Source organism: Salmo salar, chromosome ssa09 (genome assembly GCF_905237065.1).
Source record: "Salmo salar chromosome ssa09, Ssal_v3.1, whole genome shotgun sequence".
NCBI classification, from domain to species: domain Eukaryota; kingdom Metazoa; phylum Chordata; class Actinopteri; order Salmoniformes; family Salmonidae; genus Salmo; species Salmo salar.
The window spans coordinates 55,202,324-55,230,250 of NC_059450.1; the positions used below are offsets into that span (position 1 = coordinate 55,202,324).

At 42.7% G+C, this 27,927-nt stretch overlaps 1 protein-coding gene across 2 annotated transcripts in view; it reads left to right on the forward strand.

The window, feature by feature from the left end:
* LOC106611501 (ecto-NOX disulfide-thiol exchanger 2) overlaps nt 1-27,927 on the forward strand; it is a 273,741-nt gene that overhangs the window by 99,433 nt on the left and 146,381 nt on the right. For both annotated transcript variants that reach the window (XM_014211765.2, XM_014211767.2), the window contains exon 2: nt 4,846-4,989. In XM_014211765.2, coding sequence (XP_014067240.1) covers nt 4,846-4,989 — 144 coding nt within the window. The remainder of the gene's footprint in view (nt 1-4,845; nt 4,990-27,927) is intronic.

Consider the following 27,927-nt stretch of genomic DNA (forward strand, 5'->3'; position numbering starts at 1 on the left):
CCTGCTGCAGAGTGCTCAGGACCTCAGACTGGGGAGAAGGTTCACATTCCAACAGGACAACGACCCTAAGCACACAACCACGACAAAGCAGAAGTGACTTCGGGACAAGTCTCTGAATGCCCTTGAGTGGCCTTGCCAGAGCTTGAGAGGATCTGCAGAAAATAATGGGAGATACCGCTAATACAGGTGTGCCAAGCTTGTAGTGTCATATCCAAAAATACTCGATACTGTTATAATTGCCAAAGGTTCTTCAACAAAGTACTGATTAAAGGCTCTGAATACTTATGTAAATGTGATATTTCAGTGGGTTACTTTTTATAAATTAGCAAACATTTCTAAAAACCTGTTTTTGCTTTGTCACTATGGGGTATTGTGTGTAGATTGATGAGGGGGGAAAAAACAATTTAATCAATTTTAGAATAAAGGTGTAATGTAACAAAATGTGGAAAAAGTCATGAGGTCTGAATACTTTCCCGAAGGCTATCTATTTAAAGTTTTTCAATCCCATAGGCAGTACGGTTTATAATATACAGTCAAATTTAACAGGAACAGTTGATATTTGATGTTGCGGTAGGCCTATGCTACTGTAAGTAGGCCTACTGTAATAATACAAAAAATAGTAGCATGCCCTAGACAATCCATCATATTTGGGTTGGGGGAAAAGTCGATGCAAAACATTGCTGAATTTAAACTTTCTGCTGACAGGTCCACAACAATTTGCCATAATTTTTTCTTTCAAAAACTGACACAGTCCTTTGCTAGATACAACATAAATTACTGCAAAAGATTATAACATTCTGCCAACAGTAAATTGACCAGTAGTTTATGTAAAACAATTGACAGTATGGGTAGGCTACAGTATTGCTGTGCGATATGAGCGCGACATCATTGCCTAGTTTTAATCTCAGAGCCTATACCAAGGCAGGAGATAGAAACACAATCATTTATTGATAAACAAAAGATTGAGCAACAATTCATATTTTGCATAGATGTGTGGGTTGTAGTATTAAGTCAACTTTTAAATTGTTTCGAATATACAATCAATCTTGCTATAGGCAGCATGCACGTTTAGTTTGAGAAAGTCAATGCAAAATATTCTGCCCACACCTATACAGAAATGTGATCAAATTTGCCATTGCTCTTTCATTTAGAAACTGATGTAACCAAATTCGAATAGTTCCAAATTAAACAGCAAATAAAATACAGTATTGTCACCATAAATGGTGAATGGAGGGCGTTTTCCAAATGGAGTTATAATGCTTGTTCACATGAACACAATTTAAGGACAGGTCTAATTTATAATGGGAAACGTGTATACATGGCGTTTGGCAAGTTCATAAATGTCAATTTTTTTTTTGCCTGTGCACTTTTCAAAAATGACACACACAGACATTTAGTTTGAAACGCACCGGTTATAAATTGGGCCCCTGAACAGAAAGACACAACAATCTGGAGATTCTGACATACAGTTGAATTCGGAAGTTTACATACACTTAGGTTGGAGTCATTAAAACTCGTTTTACAACCACTCCACAGATTTCTTGTTAAACTCTCTAGGGGAGGTGTGACGAAATCGTCTAACACTATTCAACAGCCAGTGACAAATCAGAGCGCCAAATTTAAAACCACAAAATGTCATAATTCTCAAACATAGGACTATTTAACACCATTTGAAAGATAAGACTCTAACCACATTGTCCGATTTCAAAAAGGCTTTACAACGAAAGCAAAACGTTACATTATGTCAGGAGAGTACCCTGCCAAAAATAATCACACAGCCATTTTCAAAGCAAGCATATATGTGACAAAAACCAAAACCACAGCTAAATGCAGAACTAACCTTTGATGATCTTCATCAGATGACACTCCTAGGACATTATGTTATACAATACATGCATGTTTTGTTCAATCAAGTTCATATTTATATCAAACACCAGCTTTTTACATTAGCATGTGATGTTCAGAACTAGCATACCCACCGCAAACTTCCGGTGAATTTACTAAATTACTCATGAATAACGTTCACAAAATACATAACAATTATTTTAAGAATTATAGATACAGAACTCCTTTATGCAATCGCAGTGTCAGATTTTAAAATAGCTTTTCGGCATATAGCCCGGCCATCACGGCTAGCTAATTTGACACCCACCAAGTTTGGCCCTCACCACACTCAGATTTACTATAAAAAAAATTGGATTACCTTTGCTGTTCTTCGTCAGAATGCACTCCCAGGACTTCTACTTCAACAACAAATGTTGTTTTGGTTCCAAATAATCCATAGTTATAGTCAAATACCTCCGTTTTGTTCGTGCGTTCAGGTCAGTATCTGAAGGGTGACGCGCGAGCGCATTTCGTGACAAAAATATTCCGTACTTCGAAGCATGTCAAACGCTGTTTAAAATCAATTTTTATGCTATTTTCTTTTGTAAAATAGCGATAATATTCCAACCGGTCGACGTTGTATTCATTCAAAGGCTGAAAGAAAAAAATTGAGAATTCTCATGAACGCGCATCTCCAGTGTCACTGTTCCCAGGCTGACAACTCACAAACAGAGCTGCTGTACTTCGCCCAGAGACAGCAGACACCCCATTACACTTTCTGGCGCCTTCTGAGAGCCAATGGAAGCCTTAGAAAATGTCACGTTATAGCAGAGATGCTGTATTTTCAATAGAGATGCCACAGAAGGAGAACAAATTGTCAGACAGGGCACTTCCTGTATGGAATCTTCTCAGGTTTTGGCCTGCCATATGAGTTCTGTTATACTCACAGACACCATTCAAACAGTTTTAGAAACTTTAGTGTTTTTTTTTTTGGCAAATCTACTAATTATATGCATATTCTAGTTTCTGGGCAGGAGTAGTAACCAGATTAAATCGGGTACGTTTTTTTATCCGGCCATGAAAATACTGCCCCCTATCCCAAAGAAGTTAACAAACTATAGTTTTGGCAAGTCGGTTAGGACATCTACTTTGTGCGTGACACAAGTAATATTTCCAACAATTGTTTACAGACAGATTATTTCACTTATAATTCACTGTATCACAATTCCAGTGGGTGAGAAGTTTATATACACTAAGTTGAATGTGCCTTTAAACAGCTTGGAAAATTCAAGAAAATGTCATGGCTTTAGAAGCTTCTGATAGGCTAATTGACATCATTTGAGTGAACTGAAGGTGTACCTGTGGATGTATTTCAAGGCCTACCTTCAAACTCAGTGCCTCATTGCTTGACATCATGGAAAAATCGAAAGAAATCAGCCAAAAATTGTAGATCTCCACAAGTCTGGTTCATCCTTGGGAGCAATTTCCAAACACCTGAAGGTACCACGTTCATCTGTACAAACAATAGTACACAAGTATAGACACCATGGGACCACTCAGCCATCATGCCGCTCAGGAAGGCGACATCTTCTCGAGATGAACGTACTTTGGTGTGAAAAGTGCAAATCAATCCCAGAACAACAGCAAAGGACGTTGTGAAGATGTGGAGGAAACCGGTACAAAAGTATCTATATCCACAGTAAAACGAGTCCTATATCGACATAACCTGAAATGCCGCTCAGCAAGGAAGAAGCCACTGCTCCAAAACCGCCATTAAAAAAAGCCAGACTACAGTTTGCAACTGCTCATGGGGACAAAGATCGTACTTTTTGGAGAAATGTCTTCTGGTCTGATGAAACAAAAATAGAACTGTTTTGCCATAATGACCATCGTTATGTTTGGAGGAAAAAGGGGGATGCTTGCAAGCCGAAGAACACCATCCCAACCGTGAAGCACGGGGGTGGCAGCATCGTGCTGTGGGGGTGCTTTGCTGCAGGAGGGACTGGTGCATTTCACAAAATGGATGGCATCATGAGTAGGGGAAAATTGTGGCTATATTGAAGCAACATCTCAAGACATCAGTCAGGAAGTTGAAGCTTGGTCGCAAATGGGTCTTCCAAATGGACACACTTCCAAAGTTGTGGCAAAATGGCTAAAGTCAAGGTGTTGGAGTGGCCATCACAAAGCCGTGACCTCAATCCTATAGAAATGTTGTGGGTTGAACTGAAAAAGCGTGTGCGAGCAAGGAGGCCTTACAAACCTGACTCAGTTACACGAGCTCTGTCAGGAGGAATGGAGCAAAATTCACCCAATTTATTGTGGGAAGCTTGTGGAAGGCTACCCAAAACGTTTGACCCAAGTTAAACAATTTAAAGGCAATGCTATCAAATACTAATTGAGTGTATGTAAACTTCTGACCCACTGGGAATGTGGTGAAAAAAATAATAGCTGAAATAAATCATTCTCTCTACTATTATTCTGACATTTCACATTCTTAAAATAAAGTGGTGATCCTAACTGACCTAAAACAGGGAATTTTTACTAGGATTAAATGTCAGGAATTGTGAAACTGAGTTTAAATGTATTTGGCTAAGGTTTATGTAACCTTCCGACTTCAACTGTAATACTGTCACTTGTAGGGGTCTCTAATGTGTTTCCTTGAAGAGGTGAGATAATGTTAAAAGGGGATAATTATTATCCTTTAGTTTGTTGAACTCCTGACTGTTAAATAGGCAACATTTGTTTTACTTGTGGTTGAGTATAGTTGAATTTCCACAGTCTTTGGGGAGTCTTGCCTGTTTTTATTTAATTCAGACTTCCCCAGAGGAAGTCAAACACTGTATGGTATACATTTTTCTCTCCTTGTGGTCTCTGTTCGTCACATACAGTATTAAATAGTTTGTAGCCTACATGTACTCTGCACTGGATTGGATATATTGTGAATGAGGTACACAATAGTGTCTATAACTCATGGCCCGTCAGGTCTAACATGGCTGCTTGTTGTGTTTCTGTGTGTTTCAGGACTGAACCCGCTATCCTTTGACCCGTCCTCCAACAACGAGCCCCTGCAGTTCAGCAACTCCAACGGGCCACTGGTGTCAGACTGTCCTCTGGAAAACGGAGCTGAGAACCGCAATAAGAGGAAGAGACCCAGCCTGCCTCCAGGTACAATAAAAAACTATGATAATTGACAAGGTGTACATCAGTGGCACCAATGCATTTTATACTGTGAGCCTGTGACTGGGGGAGTAATTTAAAGTGAGGTAGAAACTTGGTAGAGGCGCTTTCATGTTTTCCATCCTGAGGGGTTTATTGCCAGTTTGTCTGGTGGAGGTCAGGGCCGTCTGTCTAAAGCTACAGGACTCTGCGCTGCTATGATTGCAGCTCTCACACCTTAGCCTGTTAGGGCTAGGGGGCAGTATTGACACGGCTGGATAAAAAACGTACCCGATTTAATCTGGTTACTACTCCTGCCCAGTAACTAGAATATGCATATAATGATTGGCTTTGGATAGAAAACACTCCAAAGTTTCTAAAACTGTTTGAATGGTGTCTGTGGGTATAACAGAACTCAAATCACAGGTCAAAACCTGAGAGATTCCTTTACAGGAAGTGGCCTGTCTGACCATTTATTGTCTTTCTTTGACATCTCATTCCAAAACTTAGGATCTCTGCGGTAACGTGACACTTCCCACGGCTCCAATAGGCTCTCAGAGCCCGGGAAAAACCTGAATGTCGTCATTCCAGCCCCAGGCTGAAACACATTATCGCCTTTCTCAAGTGGCCGATCAAGGGACAGTGGGCTTAGGCGCGTGCACTGGCCACCCCTGTCTTTCTGTTTTTTCCTCTGTTTACCGAAAAGGAGATTCCCGGTCGGAATATTATCGCTTTTTTACGAGATAAATTGCATAAATTGATTTTAAACAGCGGTTGACATGCTTCAAAGTACGGTAATGGAATATTTAGAAATGTTTTGTCACGAATTGCGCCATGCTCGTAACCCTGATTTACCATTTCGGATAGTGTCTGGAACGCACGAACAAAATGCCGCTATTTGGATATAACGATGGATTATTTGGGACCAAACCAACATTTGTTATTGAAGTAGAAGTCCTGGGAGTGCATTCTGACGAAGACAACAAAGGTAATAACATTTTTGTTATAGTAAATCTGATTTTGGTGAAGGCTAAACTTGCCGGGTGTGTAAATGGCTAGCCCGTGATGGCTGGGCTATGTACTTAGAATATTGCAAAATGTGCTTTCACCAAAAAGCTATTTTAAAATCGGACATATCGAGTGCATAGAGGAGTTCTGTATCTATAATTCTTAAAATAATTGTTACGCTTTTTGTGAAAGTTTATCGTGAGTAATTTAGTAAATTCCCCGGAAGTTTGCTAGTTCTGAACGTCACATGCTAATGTAAAAAGCTGTTTTTTGATATAAATATGAACTTGATTGAACAAAACATGCATGTATTGTATAACATAATGTCCTAGGGTTGTCATCTGATGAAGATGATCAAAGGTTAGTGCTGCATTTAGCTGTCTTCTGGGTTTTTGTGACATTATATGCTAGCTTGAAAAATGGGTGTCTGATTATTTCTGGCTGGGTACTCTGCTGACATAATCTAATGTTTTGCTTTCGTTGTAAAGCCTTTTTGAAATCGGACAGTGTGGTTAGATTAACGAGAGTCTTGTCTTTAAATAGCTGTAAAATAGTCATATGTTTGAGAAATTGAAGTAATAGGATTTTTAAGGTATTTGAAAATTGCGCCACTGGATTACACTGGCTGTTACGTAGGTGGGACGATTACGTCCCGCCTAGCCCATAGAGGTTAACCTGTTAGGGCTAGGGGGCAGTATTGACACGGCCTGATAAAAAACGTACCCGATTTAATCTGGTTACTACTCCTGCCCAGTAACTAGAATATGCATATAATTATTGGCTTTGGATAGAAAACAAAGCCAATAAAACTGTTTGAATGTCTGTGAGTATAACAGAACTCATATGGCAGGCAAAAACCTGAGAAGATTCTGAACAGGAAGTGGCCTGTCTGACAAGTTGTTGTTCATCTTGGCTCTTTTTATTGAAGACTGAGGATCTTTGCTGTAACGTGACACTTCCTACGGCTCCCATAGCCTCTCAGAGCCCGGGAAAAAGCTGAATGATATCGAGGCAGCCCCAGGCTGAAACACATTATCGTGTTTGGATTGTGGCTGGTCAGAGTACTCTGAGACTCAGGCTCGTGCACGAGGGCACGAAATGGTTTTATTTTCTCTCTCTTTGTACGTATACACGCTTTCCCGGTTGGAATACTATCATTTTTTTATGAGAAAATGGCATAAAAATTGATTTTAAACAGCGGTTGACATGCTTCGAAGTACGGTAATGGAATATTTATTTAAAAAAAATTGCGCCATGCTCGTCACCCTTATTTACCCTTTCGGATAGTGTCTTGAACGCACGAACAAAACGCCGCTATTTGGATATAACAATGGATTATTTGGGACCAAACCAACATTTTTTATTGAAGTAGAAGTCCTGGGAGTGCATTCTGACGAAGAACAGCAAAGGTAATAACATTTTTCTTATAGTAAATCTGACTTTGGTGAGTGCTAAACTTGCTGGGTGTCTAAATAGCTAGCCCTGTGATGCCGGGCTATCTACTTAGAATATTGCAAAATGTGCTTTCACCGGACATATCGAATGCAGAGAGGAGTTCTGTATCTATAATTCTTAACCTCTATGGGACCGGCGGGACGAATTCGTCCCACCTACGTAACAGCCACTGCCAGCCTGTGGCGCGATTTTCAAAATCTTCAAAATCATATTACTTCAATTTCTCAAACATATGACTATTTTACAGCCATTTAAAGATAAGACTCTCGTTAATCTAACCACACTGTCCGATTTCAAAAAGGCTTTACAACGAAAGCAAAACATTAGATTATGTCAGCAGAGTACCAAGCCAGAAATAATCAGACACCCATTTTTCAAGCCAGCATATAATGTCACCAAAACCCAGAAGACAGCTAAATGCAGCACTCACCTTTGATGATCTTCATCAGATGACAACCCTAGGACATTATGTTATACAATACATGCATGTTTTGTTCAATCAAGTTCATATTTATATCAAAAACCAGCTTTTACATTAGCATGTGACGTTCAGAACTAGCATACCCCCGCAAACTTACGGGGAATTCGCTAACATTTTACTAAATTACTCACGATAAACGTTCACAAAAAGCATAACAATTATTTTAAGAATTATAGATACAGACCTCCTCTATGCACTCGATATGTCCGATTTTAAAATAGCTTTTTGGTGAAAGCACATTTTGCAATATTCTAAGTACATAGCCCAGGCATCACGGGCTCGCTATTTAGACACCCGGCAAGTTTAGCACTCACCATAATCATATTTACTATTATAAAAATGTCATTACCTTTTGTTGTCTTCGTCAGAATGCACACCCAGGACGTCTACTTCAATAACAAATGTTGGTTTGGTCCAAAATAATCCATCGTTATATCCGAATAGCGGCGTTTTGTTCGATGCGTTCCAGACACTATCCGAAATAGTAAAGAAGTGTCGCGCTTGGCGCAATTCCTGACAATAAAATTCAAAGTATTCCATTGCCGTACGTCGAAGCATGTCAACCGGGCTAGTTAAAATCAAATTTTACGCCATTTGCTCAGAGATGCACTGAAATTGAGTAGAGCCACAGAGCAAATAACCTGAGTAGAATGAATACACTTCAATGCTCTTTTATTTTATTTTACCTTTATTTTACCAGGTTCGTCTCATTGAGATTAACACTCTTTTCCGAGAGCTGGCCAAAATAGCAGCACACAGGACTGAACCCGCATTTACAACTTAAAATGCAAAGCACTACAGTTTAAAATCATTTTCACTCTTGCCTCAGTATATGCTCTCTAGTGTGCTGCATGTCTAGATCTTAATTGTGTAATTCATAGACCGGTTGACCAGACCATAGAAATATATTTTATTTCTATGGACTAGACATTGTGTCCCCATAAATGGGTTATTTTGAGATTTTGAAGCGGAGAGTTTATCCGAAGTTCACTTACAAAGACAAACAAAGAATCAGATGTTATGGTTATGTATCATTTTTGTAAATTGAGTGAGTGAATAACAGTGTCAGTATTGTCCTGTAAGTATACCCAAACCACAGAGAGAGAGACAATAAAATTTCAGCTCACATTAGGTACTGGTCATAGTGAAGACCTGTGTGAATGGCCGTTTCCGAATACCGGTAATTGCGCTCTAAATAGTAGGCTGATTGGCTATGCTAAAAATAAAATGTTAAACCTGTCTGACTGTTTGAGTACAGCCAGTCAAAGATTTAGATCAAAGACTCTGCACACAAATCTAATATGACCACTCATTATTTTACAGAATCTTAGCAGTAGAGAGAGTCATAGATGGAGAGTGACTAATCAGAGTATGGTGTTTTTAAGAACAGATTTATCACACTAAAACCTTGCGCTGTATGCTGGTTTAGACAGCAGTCACACCTCACAAAACCTCCGAAGTGGCTCTATGTGCCCCTGCTTAGCAACAGATCATTAGATAATGATGACATACCGTTAACAACAGCTCTAGTCTCCAACAGCCTTTCATAACATTGGCATTATGTCTATTATTGCGGTGTTACATTGTTCTGCTCTCTGATGGAAAACCTGCACAATGGTGACAATCTGCAGCATCTGGAGCTTGGTATATTTAGTGGCTTTAATGTTCACAAGCATCACGAGACACAGTCAAGTCTTGCAGCTCAGAAAAGTTACCTGGTGATGGGGGGGGGAATCATTTAGGGAGCAAGAAGTTCCCAAGACCCAAACAGTGTTGATAACAATGTTTACTCAATATGTTAGTTTAAACCACAAAACATCTAAATGGCTATCTCAGAGCGCTAATGGGTGTCAATTTGATTCAACAAATACTGCAACTGTTTAGCAAAGTAAATGAATAATGAAGTCTTTAGTTTGAATGGCTTTGCCACTGTATTAGTAGCAACAGCTAGAAATAAACAACTGAATTCATGTCCATTCATCACCTTGTAATTAATGTAATTAACTAAATACTTTTAGTTGATATGATGACAATATTAATAAGTCAACCCTCGAAACGTCTGGAAAGTTAAGTGCAAAGTCTGCCCACTCAGCACTTTGTTAGAGAATACCCAGCACAACGTTGTCTTATTGTGACCTATTTAGGAAGGTATGAAAGGAAATGCAGTGAATTCAGTATTATATCTCTCCACTGGCTTCCAGTTGAAGCTCGCATCCGCTACAAGACCATGGTGATTGCCTACGGAGCTGTGAAGGGAACGGCACCTCCATACCTTCAGGCTCTGATCAGGCCCTACACCCAAACAAGGGCACTGCGTTCATCCACCACTGGCCTGCTGGCCCCCCTACCTCTGAGGAAGCACAGTTCCCGCTCAGCCCAGTCAAAACTGTTCGCTGCTCTGGCACCCCAATGGTGGAACAAGCTCCCTCACGACGCCAGGACAGCGGAGTCAATCACCACCTTCCGGAGACACCTGAAACCCCACCTCTTTAAGGAATACCTAGGATAGGATAAAGTAATCCTTCTAACCCCCCCCCCCTTAAAAGATTTAGATGCACTATTGTAAAGTGGTTGTTCCACTGGATATCATAAGGTGAATGCACCATTTTGTAAGTCGCTCTGGATAAGAGCGTCTGCTAAATGACTTAAATGTAATGTAAATGTATATCTTTGCCTTGGGCCAGGTAGAATGGAGTCACTGAATATTTCAGGCCATTAGCTTGCTTTCATTAGCAAACACGCTAAGATTCGTTTACAGTTCTCCATACACACACCATGACTATTCTTCATGCTGTCTTTTATATAACCAACCAGCCCACAAAATACAAAGATAGCATACTTATATTGTATAGCTGATGGTGATGCAGAGGATAAGCTAGAATGGTGTTGGGTAATTGTGAAGAATTATTTTCATACAATCAAAATGAACAGCAGTTCACTGCATTTACTGTAGCTGGGGATTTTAACAAAGCAAATTTGAGAACAAGGCTGCTTAAATTCTATCAGCAAATTGATTGCACTACGCGCTTGGGCAATACCCTCGACCACTGCTACTCTAACTTCCGCGATGCATGCAAAGCCCTCCCCCGCCCTTCCTTCAGCAAGTCCTACGTCCTACCACAACGCCATCTTGCTCCTACCGTTTTATAGGCAGAAACTCAAACAGGATGTACAAGTGACGAGAACCATTCAACGCTGGTCTGACCAATCGGAATCCACGCTTCAAGATTGTTTTGATCATGCGGACCGGGATATGTTCCGGTCAGGCTCAGAGAATAACATTGACCTATATGCTGACTCGGTGAGTGAATTTCTAAAGAAGTGCATTGGAGATGTTGTACACGCTGTGACTATTAAAACTTACCCTAACCAGAAACTGCGGATGGATGGCGGCATTCACGCAAAACTGAATGTGCGAACCACCGCATATAACCAAAGAAAGAGATCTGGGAATATGGATGAATATGAATAATGTAGTTATTCCCTCCGCAAGGCAATCAAACAAGCAAAATGCCGGTATAGGGACAAAGTGGAGTTGCAATTCAACGGCTCAGACATGAGATGTATGTGGCAGGGTCTACAGGAAATCAGACTACAAAAAGAAAATCAGCCACATCACAGACACCGACGTCACGCTTCCAGACAAACTAAACACCTTCTTTGCCCGTTTTGAGGATAATACAGTGCCACCGTCGCGGCCCGCTAACAAGAACTGCGCCCCCCCCTTCTCTGTGGCCGACGTGAGTAAAACATTTAAACGTGTTAACCCTCGCAAGGCTACTGGCCCTGACAGCATCCCCAGCTGCACCCTCAGAGCATGCGCAACTCAACTGGCTGGTATGTTTATGGACAAATTCAATCACTCCCTATCCCAGTCTGCTGTCCCCACATGCTTCAAGATGGTCACCATTGTTCCTGTACCCAAGAAGGCAAAGGTAACTGAAATAAATGAATACCGCCCCGTAGCACTCACTTCTGTCATCATGAAGTGCTTTGAGGGGCTAGTCAAGGATCATATCACCTCACCTCTACCTTACCTGACACCCTACACCCACTTCAGTTTGCATACCACCCTAACAGGTCCACAGAGACGCAATCGCCATCACACTACACACTGCCCTATCCCATCTGGACAAGAGACAAGAAAAATTCCTATGTAAGAATGCTGTTCATTGACTACACCTCAGCATTCAACACCATAGTACCCTCCAAGCTCATCATCATGCTGTAGGCCCTGGGCCTCAACCCCGCCCTATGCAATTGGGTCCTGAACTTTCTGATGGGTCAACATCTCCACCTCGCTGACCCTCAACACTGGGGCCCCACAAGGGTGCGTGCTCAGCCCCCTCTTGTACTCCCTGTTCACCCACGACTGTGTGCCCATGCACGGCTCCCAACTCAATCATCAAGTTTGCAGACGACACAACAGTAGTGGGCTTGATTACCAACAATGACAAGACAGCCTACAGGGAGGAGGTGAGGGCACACGGTGTGTTGTGTCAGTAAAAGAACCTCACTCAACGTCAACAAAACAAAGGAGACGATCGTGGACTTTAGGAAACAGCAGAGGGAGCACCCCCCATCCACATCGAAGAGGCAGCAGTGGAGAAAGTGGAAAGCTTTAAGTTCCTCAGTGTACACATCAACGACCAACTGAAATGGTCCACCCACACAGACAGCGCGGTGAAGAAGGCGCAACAGCGCCTCTTCAACCTCAGGAGGCTAAAGAAATTTGGCTTGTCACCCAAAACCCTGACTAACTTTTACAGATGCACAATTGAGACTATCCTATATCACAGCCTGGTATGGCAACTGCTCCGCCCTCAACCGCAAGGCTATCCCAAGGGTGGTGCGGTCTGCATCACCGGGGGAAAACTACCTGCCCTCCGTGACACCAATAGCACCCGATGTCACAGGAAGGCAAAAAAGATAAACAAAGACAACAACCACCTGAGCCACTGCCTGTTAACCCCGCTATCATCCAGAAGGAGCAGTCAGCACAGGTGCATCAAAGCTGGGACCAAGAGACTGAAAGAGCTTATATCTCAAGGCCATCAAACTGCTAAACAGCAATCACTAACTCAGAGAGGCTGCTTCCTACATGGAGACCCAATCACTGGCCACTTTAACAAAGGGGTCACTAGTCACTTTATACAATGCCACTAAATAATGTTTACATACCTTACATTACTCATATCATTTGTATTTTGTTTTTATTATGGGTCCCCATTATATGGGTCCCCTCTTCCTGGGGTCCAACAAATTTAAGTCAGTTTATACCATTTTAAAAACATTACAATACATTCATAGATTTCACAACACACTGTGTGCCCTCAGGCCCCTACTCCACCACTACCACAATACTAAATGTGTGTGTGTGCGTGCGTGTCTGTGCCAATATTTGTGTTGCTTCACAGTCCCCGCTGTTCCATAAGGTGTTTTTTTAATCTAATTTTACTGCTTGCGTCAGTTACTTGATGTGGAATAAAGTTCCATGTAGTCATGGCTCTATGTAGTACTGTGTGCCTCCATTAGTCTGTTCTGGACTTGGGGACTGTGAAGAGACGTCTTGTGGGGTATGCATGGGTGTCCGAGCTGTGTGCAAGTAGTTTATACAGACAGCTCGGTGCATTCAACATGTCAATACCTCTCATAAATGAAAGTAGTGATGAAGTCGATCTCTCCTCCACTTTCAGCCAGGAGAAAACTAGGGCCTGTAGGACCTGCCTTGTTGATAGTGCTGTTAAGAAGGCAGATCATCGCATTATTATAGACAGACTTCTCCCCATCTTAGCTAGTACTGCATCAATGTTTTGACCATGACAGTTTACAATCTAGTGTTACTCCAAGCAGTTTAGTCATCTCAACTTGCTCGATTTCCACATTATTTATTGTAAGATTTAGTTGAGGTTTAGGGTTTAGTGAGTGTTTTGTTCCAAATACAATGCTTTTAGTTAAAAAAATATTTAGAGCTAACTTATTCCTTGCCACCCACTCTGAAACTAACTGCAGCTCTTTGTTGAGTGTTGCAGTCATTTCAGTCGCTGTAGTAGCAGACGTGTATAGTGTTGAGTCATCCGCATACATAGACACCGTGGCTTTACTCAAAGTCAGTGGCATGTTGTTAGTAAAAATTGAAAAAAACCAAGGGGCCTATACAGCTACCCTAGGGAATTCCTGATTCTAACTGGATTATATTTGAGGCTTCCATTAAAGAACACCCTCTGTGTTCTGTTAGACAAGTAACTCTTTATTCACATTATAGCATAATTTTTTCCAGCAGCAGACTATGATCGATAATGTCAAAAGCTGCAGTGAAGTCTAACAAGACAGCCCCCACAATCATTTTATCATCAATTTCTCTCAGCCAATCATCAGTAATTTGTGTAAGTGCTGTGCTTGTTGAGTGTCCTTCCCTAAGAGCATGCTTAAATTCTGAAATGTGTTTACTGTGAAACAGCATTGTATCTGGTCGAACACAATTTTTTTCAGAAGTTTACTAAGGGTTGGTAACAGGCTGATTGGTCGGCTATTTGAGCCAGTAAAGGGGGCTTTACTATTCTTGGGTAGTGGAATGAGTTTAGCTTCCCCCCAGGCCTGAGGGCACACGCTCTCTTGTAGGCTTAAATTGAAGATGTGGCAAATAGGAGTGGCAATATCGTCTGCTATTATCCTCAGTCATTTTCCAACTAGATTGTCAGACCCCGGTGGCTTGTCATTGTTGATAGACAACAATATTTTTTTCACCTCTTCCACACTGACTTTACAGAATTCAATAGTACAATTATTGTCTTTCATAATTTTGTCCGATATACTTGGATGTGTAGTGTTAGCGTTTGTTCCTGGCATGTCATCCCTAAGTTTGCTTATCTTGCCAATGAAAAAGTAATTAAAGTAGTTTGCAATATCAGTGGGCTTTGTGATGGATGAGCCATCTGATTCAATGAATGAAGGAGCGGAGTTGGCTTTTTTCCCCAAAATGTCATTTAAGGTGCCCCAGAGCTTTTTACTATCATTCTTAATATAATTTATCTTTTTTTAAATTTTATTTAGTTTAGTCACATGATTTCTTAATTTGCAGTGCATTTGCCAATCGGTTGTGCAGCCAGACTTATTTACTATACCTTTTTCCTCATCCCTCTCAACCATACAATTTTTCAATTCCTCATCAATCCGAGGGGATTTAATAGTTTTTACAGTCATTTTCTTAATGGGTGCGTGCTTATTAGTAACTGGAATAAATAGTTTCATAAATGGATCAAGTGCAGCGTCTGGTTGCTCCTCATTACACACCACAGACCAGCAAATATTCTTTACATCATCAACATATGAATCACAACAAAACTTCTTGTATGACCTCTTATACACTATTAGACCCAGCCTTTGGAACTTTGGTTTTCCTAGATATGGCTATTATATTGTGATCACTACATCTTATGGATTTGGATACTGTTTTAAAGCAAATATCTGCAGCGTTAGTAAAGATGTAATCAATACATGTCGATGATTTAATTATTGTGCTGTTTGTAACTACCCTGGTAGGTTGACTGACAACCTGATCCAGGTTGCAGGCACTGGTTACAGTTTGAAGTTTATTCCTGAGAGGGCAGCTTGGTGATAGCCAGTCAATATTTAAATCACCCAGAAAATATACTTCTCTGTTGATATCGCATACATTATCAAGCATTTCACATATATTATCCAGATACTGACTGTTAGCACTTGGTGGTCTATAGCAGCTTCCCCCAAAAATGGGCTTTAGGTGAGGCAGATGAACCTAAATACTTCAACAGTATTTAACATTCGATTGTCTCTAAGCTTTACAGGAATGTGGTTCTGAATATAGACCGCAACACTGCCTCCGTTGGCATTTCTGTCTTTTCGGTAGATGTTATAACCATGTATTGCTACCACTGTACCATCGAAGGTATTATCTAAGTGTGTTTCAGAGAATATGTATGTCATTTCTTACAAGCAAGTTATTGACTTCGTGGACCTTGTTTATTAGGCTACATATGTTAATGTGGGCTATTTTTAGCACTTTTCTGGATTGATTGATTGTTTTTAATGCTTTACTGGGAAGCTTATCAGAGGTAGACTTACTCATGTTATTTACATTGGAGCTGATAGTGCAGGGTGAGCTGCATAAAGTGGTCTTCCTACTATTGCACACCGCCTCAGTGCTAACAGTGTAACTGGTTTATAGGCTCATGATTACTACAACTGCAGGATAAACAGATGTATTTGGTGCAATTAGGGGTACATAAATTAAATTACTTACATTGTGTTTGCTAATGCCCCTTAGATCATGTATATTTGATGCAGCATTATGATGACTCATTGTCACAATGGCAGGGATTAACTGAGCTAGTCTTGGATCATTTACCAGTCATTGTTTCAAAGCAGCCTTGAAATGCGTGGACAGAGTCCAGGAGCCAAGATGATTTGGATGGATTCCGTCATTCCTGTAGAGTATCTTCTGTTTCCAGAAGGTGTCAAAGTTATCAATAAAAGTGACTCCAGCAGAGCTACAGTAGTCTTTTAGCCAGATGTGTAATACCAGCATTCTGATGAATCTTTCACACCCGCGGCCCAACGATGGTACAGGACCTGAAATTATTGGCTGTTTTTTGGAGTCTTTTAATGCTAAAATCAGTTATTTAATATCCATTTTCAAATGTTCCGAGCTAGCCCTCCTGATGTCGTTTGACCTCACAGGGACTACGACAGTGTCAGCTCCCAGCATTTGTGGTAGAACAGTCAGAAGCAGCCTTGTTATGTCCTGTACTCGTGCTCCTGGGTAGCACAAGGTTTTTCCCTTGGGGACAGAGATGTTTCTTACCATAGAGCTGCCTATGATGACAGCTGGTGATGTTGAATGGGCCGGTCTCTCAGGCAGCCTCACGGTCTGTTGAGGCTGGGAGCTCCGAGGATCTGAACCCGAGGTAGAAGCCACCGGAGAGGGAGACAGAGCTGAGGACGAAGATGCAGATACCTCCGGATCCGATATTGATTGGGAAGCCACAAAGGAAGAAGGAGCCGGAACCTCTGGATCCAGGGCGGCAAAGCTGTTTCTGGTCTGTGTCAGTTCCAGGCTCAACATCTCCATGGAGACCCCCGCTGCCAGAGGACGCCTTCTTCGATTTCCTCGGTGAGTGACGTACCTCCATTCAAAATAAAATTAAAGCCTGAATACAGTATATACTGTATTTTATACCGTCTATTGCACCTTGCCTATGCCCCTCGGCCATCGCTCATCCATATGTACATATTCTCATTCACCCCTTTTAGAATTGTGTGTATTAGGTTGTTGTTGGGGAATTGTTAGATCACTTGTTAGATATTACTGCACTGTCAGAACCAGAAGCACAAGCATTTCGCTACACTCGCATTAACATCTGCTAGCCATGTGTATGTGACCAATAAAATTTGATTTGATTTGACACCTACTGTATTTTCAGGGAAGTGACATCCTCAATGAGCTTCGCTCCTTCACAGGTACGCTCAGGCTTCTTGTTATTGGGAGTATCTTTTGACATGGGATAAACTGTTGGTGACTTTTGTTGAATGTGTTTGCCCTGACAACAGTATTGAATTGAATCAAAAACATCTGCTCCTCAAAAGCCATGTCAGGCCTTTTACAACAGCAATAAATCACATTACTATCAGATTTGTGGAATGAATTAAATCCATAAAATGTTAATGTGGGAAAAAAGGCACTGATACTGCAAATAGCAGATGTGAATTTAGCCTTCTCCAATCCAATCCCGTGTGCATTAACCTTTAGCGAGTATTAGCAGAGCAGTGCTGAATATATTTTGATTCCCAGGGTGTGGAAGGAACGTGCAGAGGAGCTGAACAGTAGAATGATACAGCAGCAGGTTTGTTCTCTCCTCCTGGTATTGAGACAGGAACAGAGAGTGGCAGCTCGCAACAGACTGGTGTTGGTGTAAAGGGTAGGAAGGAGCAAAGGATCACAGCGGTGTCTGCATGGATGACAATAGTGTGTTTGAGAGATACAGAAAAAAGTTGTTTGTGTTGCTGGGTGGTTTATTTTATGTACACAATATTGCATGTGTGTGGCTATAAATTTGTGTTTGAATGAGTGCATTCATCCTTGTCTGTGGAAACAACATTGTTGCCTAAATACCTTACTGTATGTCAGTGCTGCAAACACATGTTCCGTGAGTCTCCCTGTCTCCTGTGCTCTAATGTGAGCTACTAATGTGAGACCTCGAGTGGCTGAGCTGCTGTTGAAAGCTGCTATTTTCTCTGAAAGATCCTGTTTTTGTTTAAATGGCCAATGCAGATGTTTTTATATCAATATCAAATCATTTCTGGGTAACAATTAAGTAGCTTTTTATCAAAAACGATTTATTAAACAAGAAATATGATAGGACTCTCTGGGAGTGGTCTGAGTGGGGAGGGGAGAACTAGCTGTTATTAGAAGAGAGGTTTGGAACTCTTTGTTATTGGTCTATTAACCAATTCACTTCATGGTGATGTCTGTTGATTAGAAAGTCCTGCGTAGATTGTATTCTCAATCAGCAACTATCTGGAAATAACACTGTTTTTTTTCGCTTTTTTTAACATTTACAATGTTAGTTTCATGTTGCAATAAAACAGAGGAAAACTGCATTTTGACTGCACTGGGCCTTTATGTACATTTCTCTAAAGATCAGTAGCCTTCTCCATACAAACTTCACACAGTGTAATGGATCTGCTGAGGGCTGTTTGTTATTGTTTGTTGGAGTGTGTGAGACCCAGGTCCCATTCTCGGTTCTCTCCACTTGCCTCCCTGTGACGGATCTCCTCTGCTCTGGTTCTGCTGACACAGTGGTCACTATGCCACAGCCTTAAAAACTTAAGATCCTCTGCGTTACTCGGACCTCCACGCACTCATGTCAGAGGCATTTGCATGAACTTTCAAGTTACAGCTCTGTGTTCACTTGAGTCACTCTCTTTATACGAATGTTGGCAGGGGATGTGCTGTTTTTAAAAGGAGATACATAAGGTGTAGCTACCTACCCTGTCAGAGCTGAGCTGTGTTTGAAGTAGGCCTAAATGAAGATGCATTGCTAAGTAAAGATAATAGAGAATGCTATCTTGGCTTACCTAAAGCCAGGCCCTAAGCACTTCTCTCAGATCTACAGCAGGATATTATGGTCTCTGTGACAGTGAGGGCATCGAGTCACATTCAGGATTATAGGACTAACACTGGCTGATGGCTGGAGATAAGACATGGTTGTGTTTAGCCTACATGGTATATACACAGACAAACACCAGGGTACTGCTTTATAGTCTGCCACCGTCTCTTTATTGAAATAACCTACCCAGCCACAGTGGGCACCACAGCATAAACCAATGTCTTCCATGGCTCGTAATCGAGAGACTGTATGTGGAACTAATATATGACACCTTGTAAATCCAGTTCAATGATCCAGTTCGGATTGATGTCATCTGCACCCTATTCCTTTTAGTGCACTACTTTTGATTTAGCCCATAGGGCTCTTGTCAAAGTTAGTGCACTAAATAGGAAATAGGATACAATTTGGGACGCACACATATAGTAGACTAACGTGTTTCTACAGAGGAAGACTAAGCCTGTCCTGGTCAATACCCTTTCATATTCAATACTCCAGCTTTACATTCCCCTCTCATTTATAAAACATTCAAATAACATTTGGATAAGAAAGGTAATTCCTTTGATCATAGAACTCTCCGACCCCAGCCTTTTTCTCCTCTACCTGTACCAGTGATGGATTCATTAGAGGAGGAGGGAACCAGGGCTCCTTCCCCCTCCTCCTCTTTCATCCTTCTCTCTTCTTCCATCTCCTGTCCAAGTCCCACCAGTGCTTTCTTCTTCCTCTCAGCACATGCCATCCCTCCTCTGGACTGCCAGGGCTCGGTGCAGCATGCAGCAGTTCTCTCCGTCCTGAATACATAAAATATGGGACCTGAGGAAGTCAAATTGCCAGAGGACACGGACTTCAGTCTAAATTAACCAAATGGCTTCTGTCCTTTCTAAAGGTAGCAGTCATTTCAGTACTTGTGTACAGAATGTATTTCTAATGCTGAGGCTAACGCTAGCTGCTGTGCGTTGTCACCTATCTGAAGATAGAGGGAGAGATATTCTGGGGTCTCGTATCCCAATTTGTTTTCTACTAGAACAGAGGAAACAGCTGCCAGTGTTTTTAGCCACCCAGACACAACACACTTGAGGGAAGATGAACAATTAGCTCTGTGTGATGAGTTTCTGCTAGATCTATCAGCCTGGGGAATATAGCAGCCCCACAAGAATAGACTGAATTCTATCAGCTCAGATAGAGTTAATGCTGTCTCTCCCTGCAGTGCTGTTGTAGGAGAGACATGTTATTTTTGATTTGATTCAAAACTTTTTTAGTTTGTACATGCTGCACCACTTTGCGATAAGATTTTGGTATGGAATCATTAGTAAGTGAAGTTATTTAATCATTTCACATGCCTCTGTATAGAAGACCATATCTGTCACAGATTAAAAGCCATAATGTTCCTTACTTGAGGCAGCTCATGCTTTCAGCTTTACAAAAGTGGTAAAATGGGTTTTACTTTAATCATAATTGCATAACAAGCAAAACCTTTTGAACCATTCAATGAGTCTGTTGGAAGGCAATTTGAGTTACAAATCAAATCAATGTTTATTTGTCACATACACATGGTTAGCAGATGTTAATATGAGTGTAGCAAAATTCTTGTGCTTCTAGTTCTGACAGTGCAGTAATATCTAAAAAGTAATCTAATAATTCACCAACAACTACCTAATACACGCAATCTAAAGGGGTGAAAGAATATGTACATGTAAGTATATGGATGAGCGATGGCCGAGCAGCACAGGCAAGGTAGATGGTTTAAATAGATGGTTTAAAATGCAGTATATACATGTGATATGAGTAATGTAAGATATGTAAGCATTATTAAAATGACATTTATTATTAAAATGATCCATTTATTAAAGTGGCCAGTGATTGGGTCTCCATGTAGGCAGCAGCCTCTCTGAGTTAGTGATTGCTGTTTAGCAGTCTGATGGCCTTGAGATAGAAGCTGTTTTTCAGTCTCTCGGTCCCAGCTTTGATGCACCTGTACTGACCTCACCTTCTAGATGGTAACGTTGTGAACAGGCAGTGGCTTGGGTGGTTGATGTCCTTGAGGATCTTTTTGGCCTTCCTGTGACAATAGGTACTGTAGGTGTCATGGAGGGCAGGTAGTTTGCCCCCGGTGATGCGGTGTGCAGACCGCACCACCCTCTGGAGAGCCTTGCGGTTGAGGGCGGTGCAGTTGCCGTGATACAGCCCTACAGGATGCTCTCGATTGTGCATCTGGAAAAGTTTGTCGGGGTTTTGGGTGGCAAGCCAAATTTCTTCAGCCTCCTGAGGTTGAAGAGGCGCTGTTGCTCCTTCTTCACCACACTGTCTATGTGGGTGGACCATTTCAGTTTGTCCACCTTCTCCACTGCTGTCCTTTTGATGTGGATAAGGGGTGCTCCCTCTGCTGTTTTGAATTGTTTGAGGCAATTTGTCGTTACAATCTTTTACTGTAACATTATTACCTCTCTTCTCAGCTCAGCTTCATGAAAACATGAACCAGACCAAATTCTTTAATCCTTTAAAAACCTGCTGTATGTAAAATATTGTGTGCTATAGCTTGGAAAATAAATACATGTGACTCTGGATTACAAGTCAGTGATTTAAGTTAAATCCGATTTATGTTTTGTTTACTTTCCACGATACGAATGTGTATCGGATACTGGTGGCTTCCCTGCCCTGCTATACTTTGTTACACTCAACATAATACAAACACTCCTAGTCCCAGTTCATGACCAAAAACACTGATATAAAGTAGACCAGTCAAGGCCAGCTGTTTTTGGTTTAAAAAGAATAAAGGGAGAGAAAAAAGGGAGCTGTAAGCAAGAAACTCAAGAGCCGAAATAAACTGAGAAATGCTATAGTCTGACTGTAAGGAAAGGTTTATAATGTTTATCCACATCCTTCTGTGAGTGGGCTTTCATCTTAACATAACATCCAATTCCATTCCCCCTCTGTTCTCCAGCAATAATTCAGACCCCCTCCTTTGGGGTGAAATGGAATCTGCCACTTCCTCCTAGCAAGGGACTATTCCTGTTACCCAGAAAGCAGTCTGAGATTTGAGGGATCACAGAGTTCAATTTACAATCCAAAGGTTGTTGAGGTGTTTTATCCCAACCTTCTTCATTAAGACAGCCGATGTAGGATTTACACCTCTGTCTGAGACGCCATCCAAATACAAGAGGAATAACAGTCTCTCTGATAGGCCAGTTGGTAATAACACTCTCTGATAGGCCGCCTGGCCAGCCTGTTGAATAATGCATCTCCCGTCTTTCGCTTTGTGCCTAAGTGGGCCAAACTGTGGCTTCAGAGTCTCAGTACAACAGGAAGGACCCCAGGCTTTCTGTGGCCTCGTTTAATCAAAGTCCAGAGCTATCTGAGGTCCAGCGCCGGCTCCACTGTCACCTCCGCTATGATATCAGCTCTTGTTGGAGACATTTAAAAAAGGAAGCCTTTAACTGGTACAGGAAAAAGGCAAGGCTACACTGAACTATAGACTGTCTGGTTTGCGGATGAAGACATGTGGAAGACCTGACACAGGAATATTTCAGCATCTCTCTCTTACGCTATCTCATTCTGCCCTCCCCTCTCTTCCACCACATCAATCATCTCCGTAAGAGGCATCACGTGATATAGGAATCCTCCTTTTAACTCAGCACCATGCTCACAGCAGCACAAGCATCAAAAGGGACCCTCTGGTCCTCTTTCTCTCTCTCTCTCGGTCTCCCGCTTCCATCTTCCACCTACAGCCGTCTTCACTGGCCCACAGCAGCTGCCTCTCTGTCACAGCGAGGCTTTTAACGAGGTGCTGCACTCCTCCACCCCCTCCTGATCACACCATTGAGGCTTTTAACCTCTATGGGCTAGGTGGGACGCTTGCGTTATAACAAATAATAACAAATGTTGGTTTGGTCCAAATAATCCATTGTTATATCCAAACAGCGGCGTTTTGTTCGTGCGTTCAAGACACTATCCGAAAGGGTAAATAAGGGTGGCGAGCATGGCGCATTTCGTGACAAAAAAAATCTAAATATTCCATTACCGTACTTCGAAGCATGTCAACCGCTGTTTAAAATCAATTTTTATGCCATTTTTCTCGTAAAAAAGCGATACTATTCCGACCGGGAAAGCCTGTATACGTACAAAGAGAGAGAAAATAAATACATCTCGTGCCCTCGTGCACGAGCGTGAGTCTCAGAGTACTCTGACCAGCCACTATCCAAACGCGATAATGTTTTTCAGCCAGAGGCTGCCTCGATATCGTTCAGCTTTTTCCCGGGCTCTGAGAGCCTATGGGAGCCGTAGGAAATGTCACGTTACGGCAAAGATCCTCAGTCTTTAATAAAAAGAGCCAAGATGAACAACAACTTGTCAGAGAGGGCGCTTCCTTTTTGGAATCTTCTCAGGTTTTTGCCTGCCATATATGTTCTGTTATACTCACAGACACCATTCAAACAGTTTTAGAAACTTTAGGGTGTTTTCTATCCAAAGCCAATAATTAGATGCATATTCTAGTTACTGGGCAGGAGTAGTAACCAGATTAAATCGGGTACGTTTTTTATCCGGCCGTGTCAATACTGCCCCCTAGCCCTAACAGGTTAAATAACTTTTAAAAACCCACATTTTTAGCTAGGCTTTTAATAAGTGATTGTTTTACAAATCCTCTGTTTTTTGTTATTTTCTTATTGTTCCAATGTAAATTTGATTTCATCGCCATCATCCTGCATCACTCTTCCCCTCTCTATATCTTTCCTCCTCTCTTTCTCAATGAGGAATGACTGCACAGCCACCACAGGAAAGGAGGGAAAAGTGATTACATTTACATTTACATTTAAGTCATTTAGCAGACGCTCTTACCCAGAGCGACTTACAAATTGGTGCATTCACCTTATGATATCCAGTGGAACAACCACTTTACAATAGTGCATCTAAATCTTTTAAGGGGGGGGGGGGTTAGAAGGATTACTTTATCCTATCCTAGGTATTCCTTAAAGAGGTGGGGTTTCAGGTGTCTCCGGAAGGTGGTGATTGACTCCGCTGTCCTGGCGTCGTGAGGGAGCTTATTCCACCATTGGGGTGCCAGAGCAGCGAACAGTTTTGACTGGGCTGAACGGGAACTGTGCTTCCTCAGAGGTAGGGGGGCCAGCAGGCCAGAGGTGGATGAACGCAGTGCCCTTGTTTGGGTGTAGGGCCTGATCAGAGCCTGAAGGTATGGAGGTGCCGTTCCCTTCACAGCTCCGTAGGCAATCACCATGGTCTTGTAGCGGATGCGAGCTTCAACTGGAAGCCAGTGGAGAGAGCGGAGGAGCGGGGTGACGTGAGAGAACTTGGGAAGGTTGAACACCAGACGGGCTGCGGCGTTCTGGATGAGTTGTAGGGGTTTAATGGCACAGGCAGGGAGCCCAGCCAACAGCGAGTTGCAGTAATCCAGACGGGAGATGACAAGTGCCTGGATTAGGACCTGCGCCGCTTCCTGTGTGAGGCAGGGTCGTACTCTGCGAATGTTGTAGAGCATGAACCTACAGGATCGGGTCACCGCCTTGATGTTAGTGGAGAACGACAGGGTGTTGTCCAGGATCACGCCAAGGTTCTTAGCACTCTGGGAGGAGGACACAAGGGAGTTGTCAACCGTGATGGCGAGATCATGGAACGGGCAGTCCTTCCCCGGGAGGAAGAGCAGCTCCGTCTTGCCGAGGTTCAGCTTGAGGTGGTGATCCGTCATCCACACTGATATGTCTGACAGACATGCAGAGATGCAATTCGCCGCCTGGTTATCAGAAGGGGGAAAGGAGAAGATTAATTGTGTGTCGTCTGCATAGCAATGATAGGAGAGACCATGTGAGGATATGACAGAGCCAAGTGACTTGGTGTATAGCGAGAATAGGAGAGGGCCTAGAACAGAGCCCTGGGGGACACCAGTGGTGAGAGCGCATGGTGCGGAGACAGATTCTCGCCACGCCACCTGGTAGGAGCGACCTGTCAGGTAGGACGCAATCCAAGCGTGGGCCGCGCCGGAGATGCCCAACTCGGAGAGGGTGGAGAGGAGGATCTGATGGTTCACAGTATCAAAGGCAGCAGATGGGTCTAGAAGGATGAGAGCAGAGGAGAGAGAGTTAGCTTTAGCAGTGCGGAGAGCCTCCGTGACACAGAGAAGAGCAGTCTCAGTTGAATGCCCAGTCTTGAAACCTGACTGATTAGGATCAAGAAGGTCATTCTGAGAGAGATAGCAGGAGAGCTGGCCAAGGACGGCACGTTCAAGAGTTTTGGAGAGAAAAGAAAGAAGGGATACTGGTCTGTAGTTGTTGACATCGGAGGGATCGAGTGTAGGTTTTTTTCAGAAGGGGTGCAACTCTCGCTCTCTTGAAGACGGAAGGGACGTAGCCAGCGGTCAAGGATGAGTTGATGAGCGAGATGAGGAAGGGGAGAAGGTCTCCGGAAATGGTCTGGAGAAGAGAGGAGGGGATAGGGTCAAGTGGGCAGGTTGTTGGGCGGCCGGCCGTCACAAGACGCGAGATTTCATCTGGAGAGAGAGGGGAGAAAGAGGTCAAAGCACAGGGTAGGGCAGTGTGAGCAGGACCAGCGGTGTCGTTTGACTTAGCAAACGAGGATCGGATATCGTCAACCTTCTTTTCAAAATGGTTGACGAAGTAATCCGCAGAGAGGGAGGAGGGGGAGGAGGATTCAGGAGGGAGGAGAAGGTAGCAAAGAGCTTCCTAGGGTTAGAGGTAGATGCTTGGAATTTAGAGTGGTAGAAAGTGGCTTTAGCAGCAGAGACAGAAGAGGAGAATGTAGAGATAAGGGAGTGAAAGGATGCCAGGTCCGCAGGGAGGCGAGTTTTCCTCCATTTCCGCTCGGCTGCCCGGAGCCCTGTTCTGTGAGCTCGTAGTGAGTCGTCGAGCCACGGAGCAGGAGGGGAGGACCGAGCCGGCCTGGAGGATAGGGGACAGAGAAAATCAAAGGATGCAGAAAGGTAGGAGAGGAGGGTTGAGGAGGCAGAATCAGGAGATAGGTTGGAGAAGGTTTGAGCAGAGGGAAGAGATGATAGGATGGAAGAGGAGAGAGTAGCGGGAGAGAGAGAGCGAAGGTTGGGACGGCGCAATACCATCCGAGTAGGGGCAGAGTGAGAAGTGTTGGATGAGAGCAAGAGGGAAAAGGATACAAGGTAGTGGTCGGAGATTTGGAGGGGAGTTGCAATGAGATTAGTGGAAGAACAGCATCTAGTAAATTATTTATGATTAAAGATGGAGGCCACCATGGTGTGAAGTCCCCAGTCATCTAATGGCCATCTTCACCTCAGACACACACACACACCAGGGTTTCCGTAATTTGACGGGCAGCATTTATAATTTACCAGACATCTGAGAAATTTACCAGACCCATATGCATTGGGTGTGAAACCTGATTATGGCGTCCACCCACGGTGCTCAGAATGACAGAAATCACATTTAGATTAAGGTCATTCATCTTAACACAACATGCAACTCGAGGATGCAACGGTGTGTCCCCTTACCGAGTTCCGACGCACACTTTGTAGATGTTAGAATAACTGTCCACATTTACTTTTCCTCAGCCAACATGACAAGTAAGGAATAGCATACACATCACTGACAAACTGAAATGGACCACCCACACAGACAGTGTGGTGAAGAAGGCGTAACAGAGCCTCTTCAACCTCAAGACGCTAAAGAAATGTGGCTTGGCACCTAAAACCCTCACAAGCATTTACAGATGCACAATTGAAAGCATGCTGTCTGGCTGTATTTCCACCTGGTACGGCAACTGCACCGCCCTCAACCGCAAGGCTCTCCAGAGGGTGGGGCGGTCTGCCAAATGCATTACCGCGGGCAAACTACCCGCCCTCCAGGACACCTACAGCACCCGATGTCACCGGAAGGCCAAAAAGATCATCAAGGACATCAACTACCCGAGCCACTGTGTGACGACCCTTCATTCTGTCTGCCGTATTCTCTCTTTTTGTTCTTGTTTCCTTGTTGGGATGCCGGTGGGCGGAGCTGGGAGGGTCGTCAGCTACATGGGAAACACCTGGGTCCGGGTGTGTCCCAGGATAAAGGCACCTCTTCCACATTGATTGGGGAGACTCTCTCCATGCAGACACCTTGTTGTTTTTGGTTGTGGTAGTTGTGTTTTTTTTGGTTGTTTGCTTTGGCACCTTTCAACACTTCGCATTATGACATTCAGGTATGCAAAACACTCACTTACACTACTGATTACTGATTACACACACCATTGTTAATTACTTAGTTACTTTATTTAATAAAGGGAGACAACGTGGAGACAAGGTGGAGACAAGGAGTATATGTATATATATATATATATATATATATATACTCCTTGTCTCCACGTTGTCTCCCTTTTGTTGCAAACTCTGAGCCGGTTCGTAACAACTGCCTGTTCACCCCGCTATCATCCAGAAGGCGAAGTCAGTACAGGTGCATCAAAGCTGGGACAGAGAGATAGAAGCTGTTTTTCAATCTCAAGGCCATCAGACTATTAAACAGCCATCACTAGCACATTAGAGACTGCTGCCTATAGGCATAGACTAAAAATCACTGGCCACTTTAAAGAATGGAACACTAGTCACTTTAATAATGTATGCATATGTGTATACTCTTTTCTATACTATTCCACGGTATCTCATTCACTTAACCTGTCTCAAATTCCTACAACCAGTACATCAAAAATAGTTGTAAAAAGCATTGAGGTTGATGCAACAGATCACATTATAGCTGTGCAGCAATGCACACACACAGTAGGCTATGCGCAAATGTTTATTCCATTATGCAATTAGCGGAAAAACACCATTGTCAAAAGGGCACTGCACATGCATGCGGTTTCATGTGACGAAAATATCATGATGAAAAT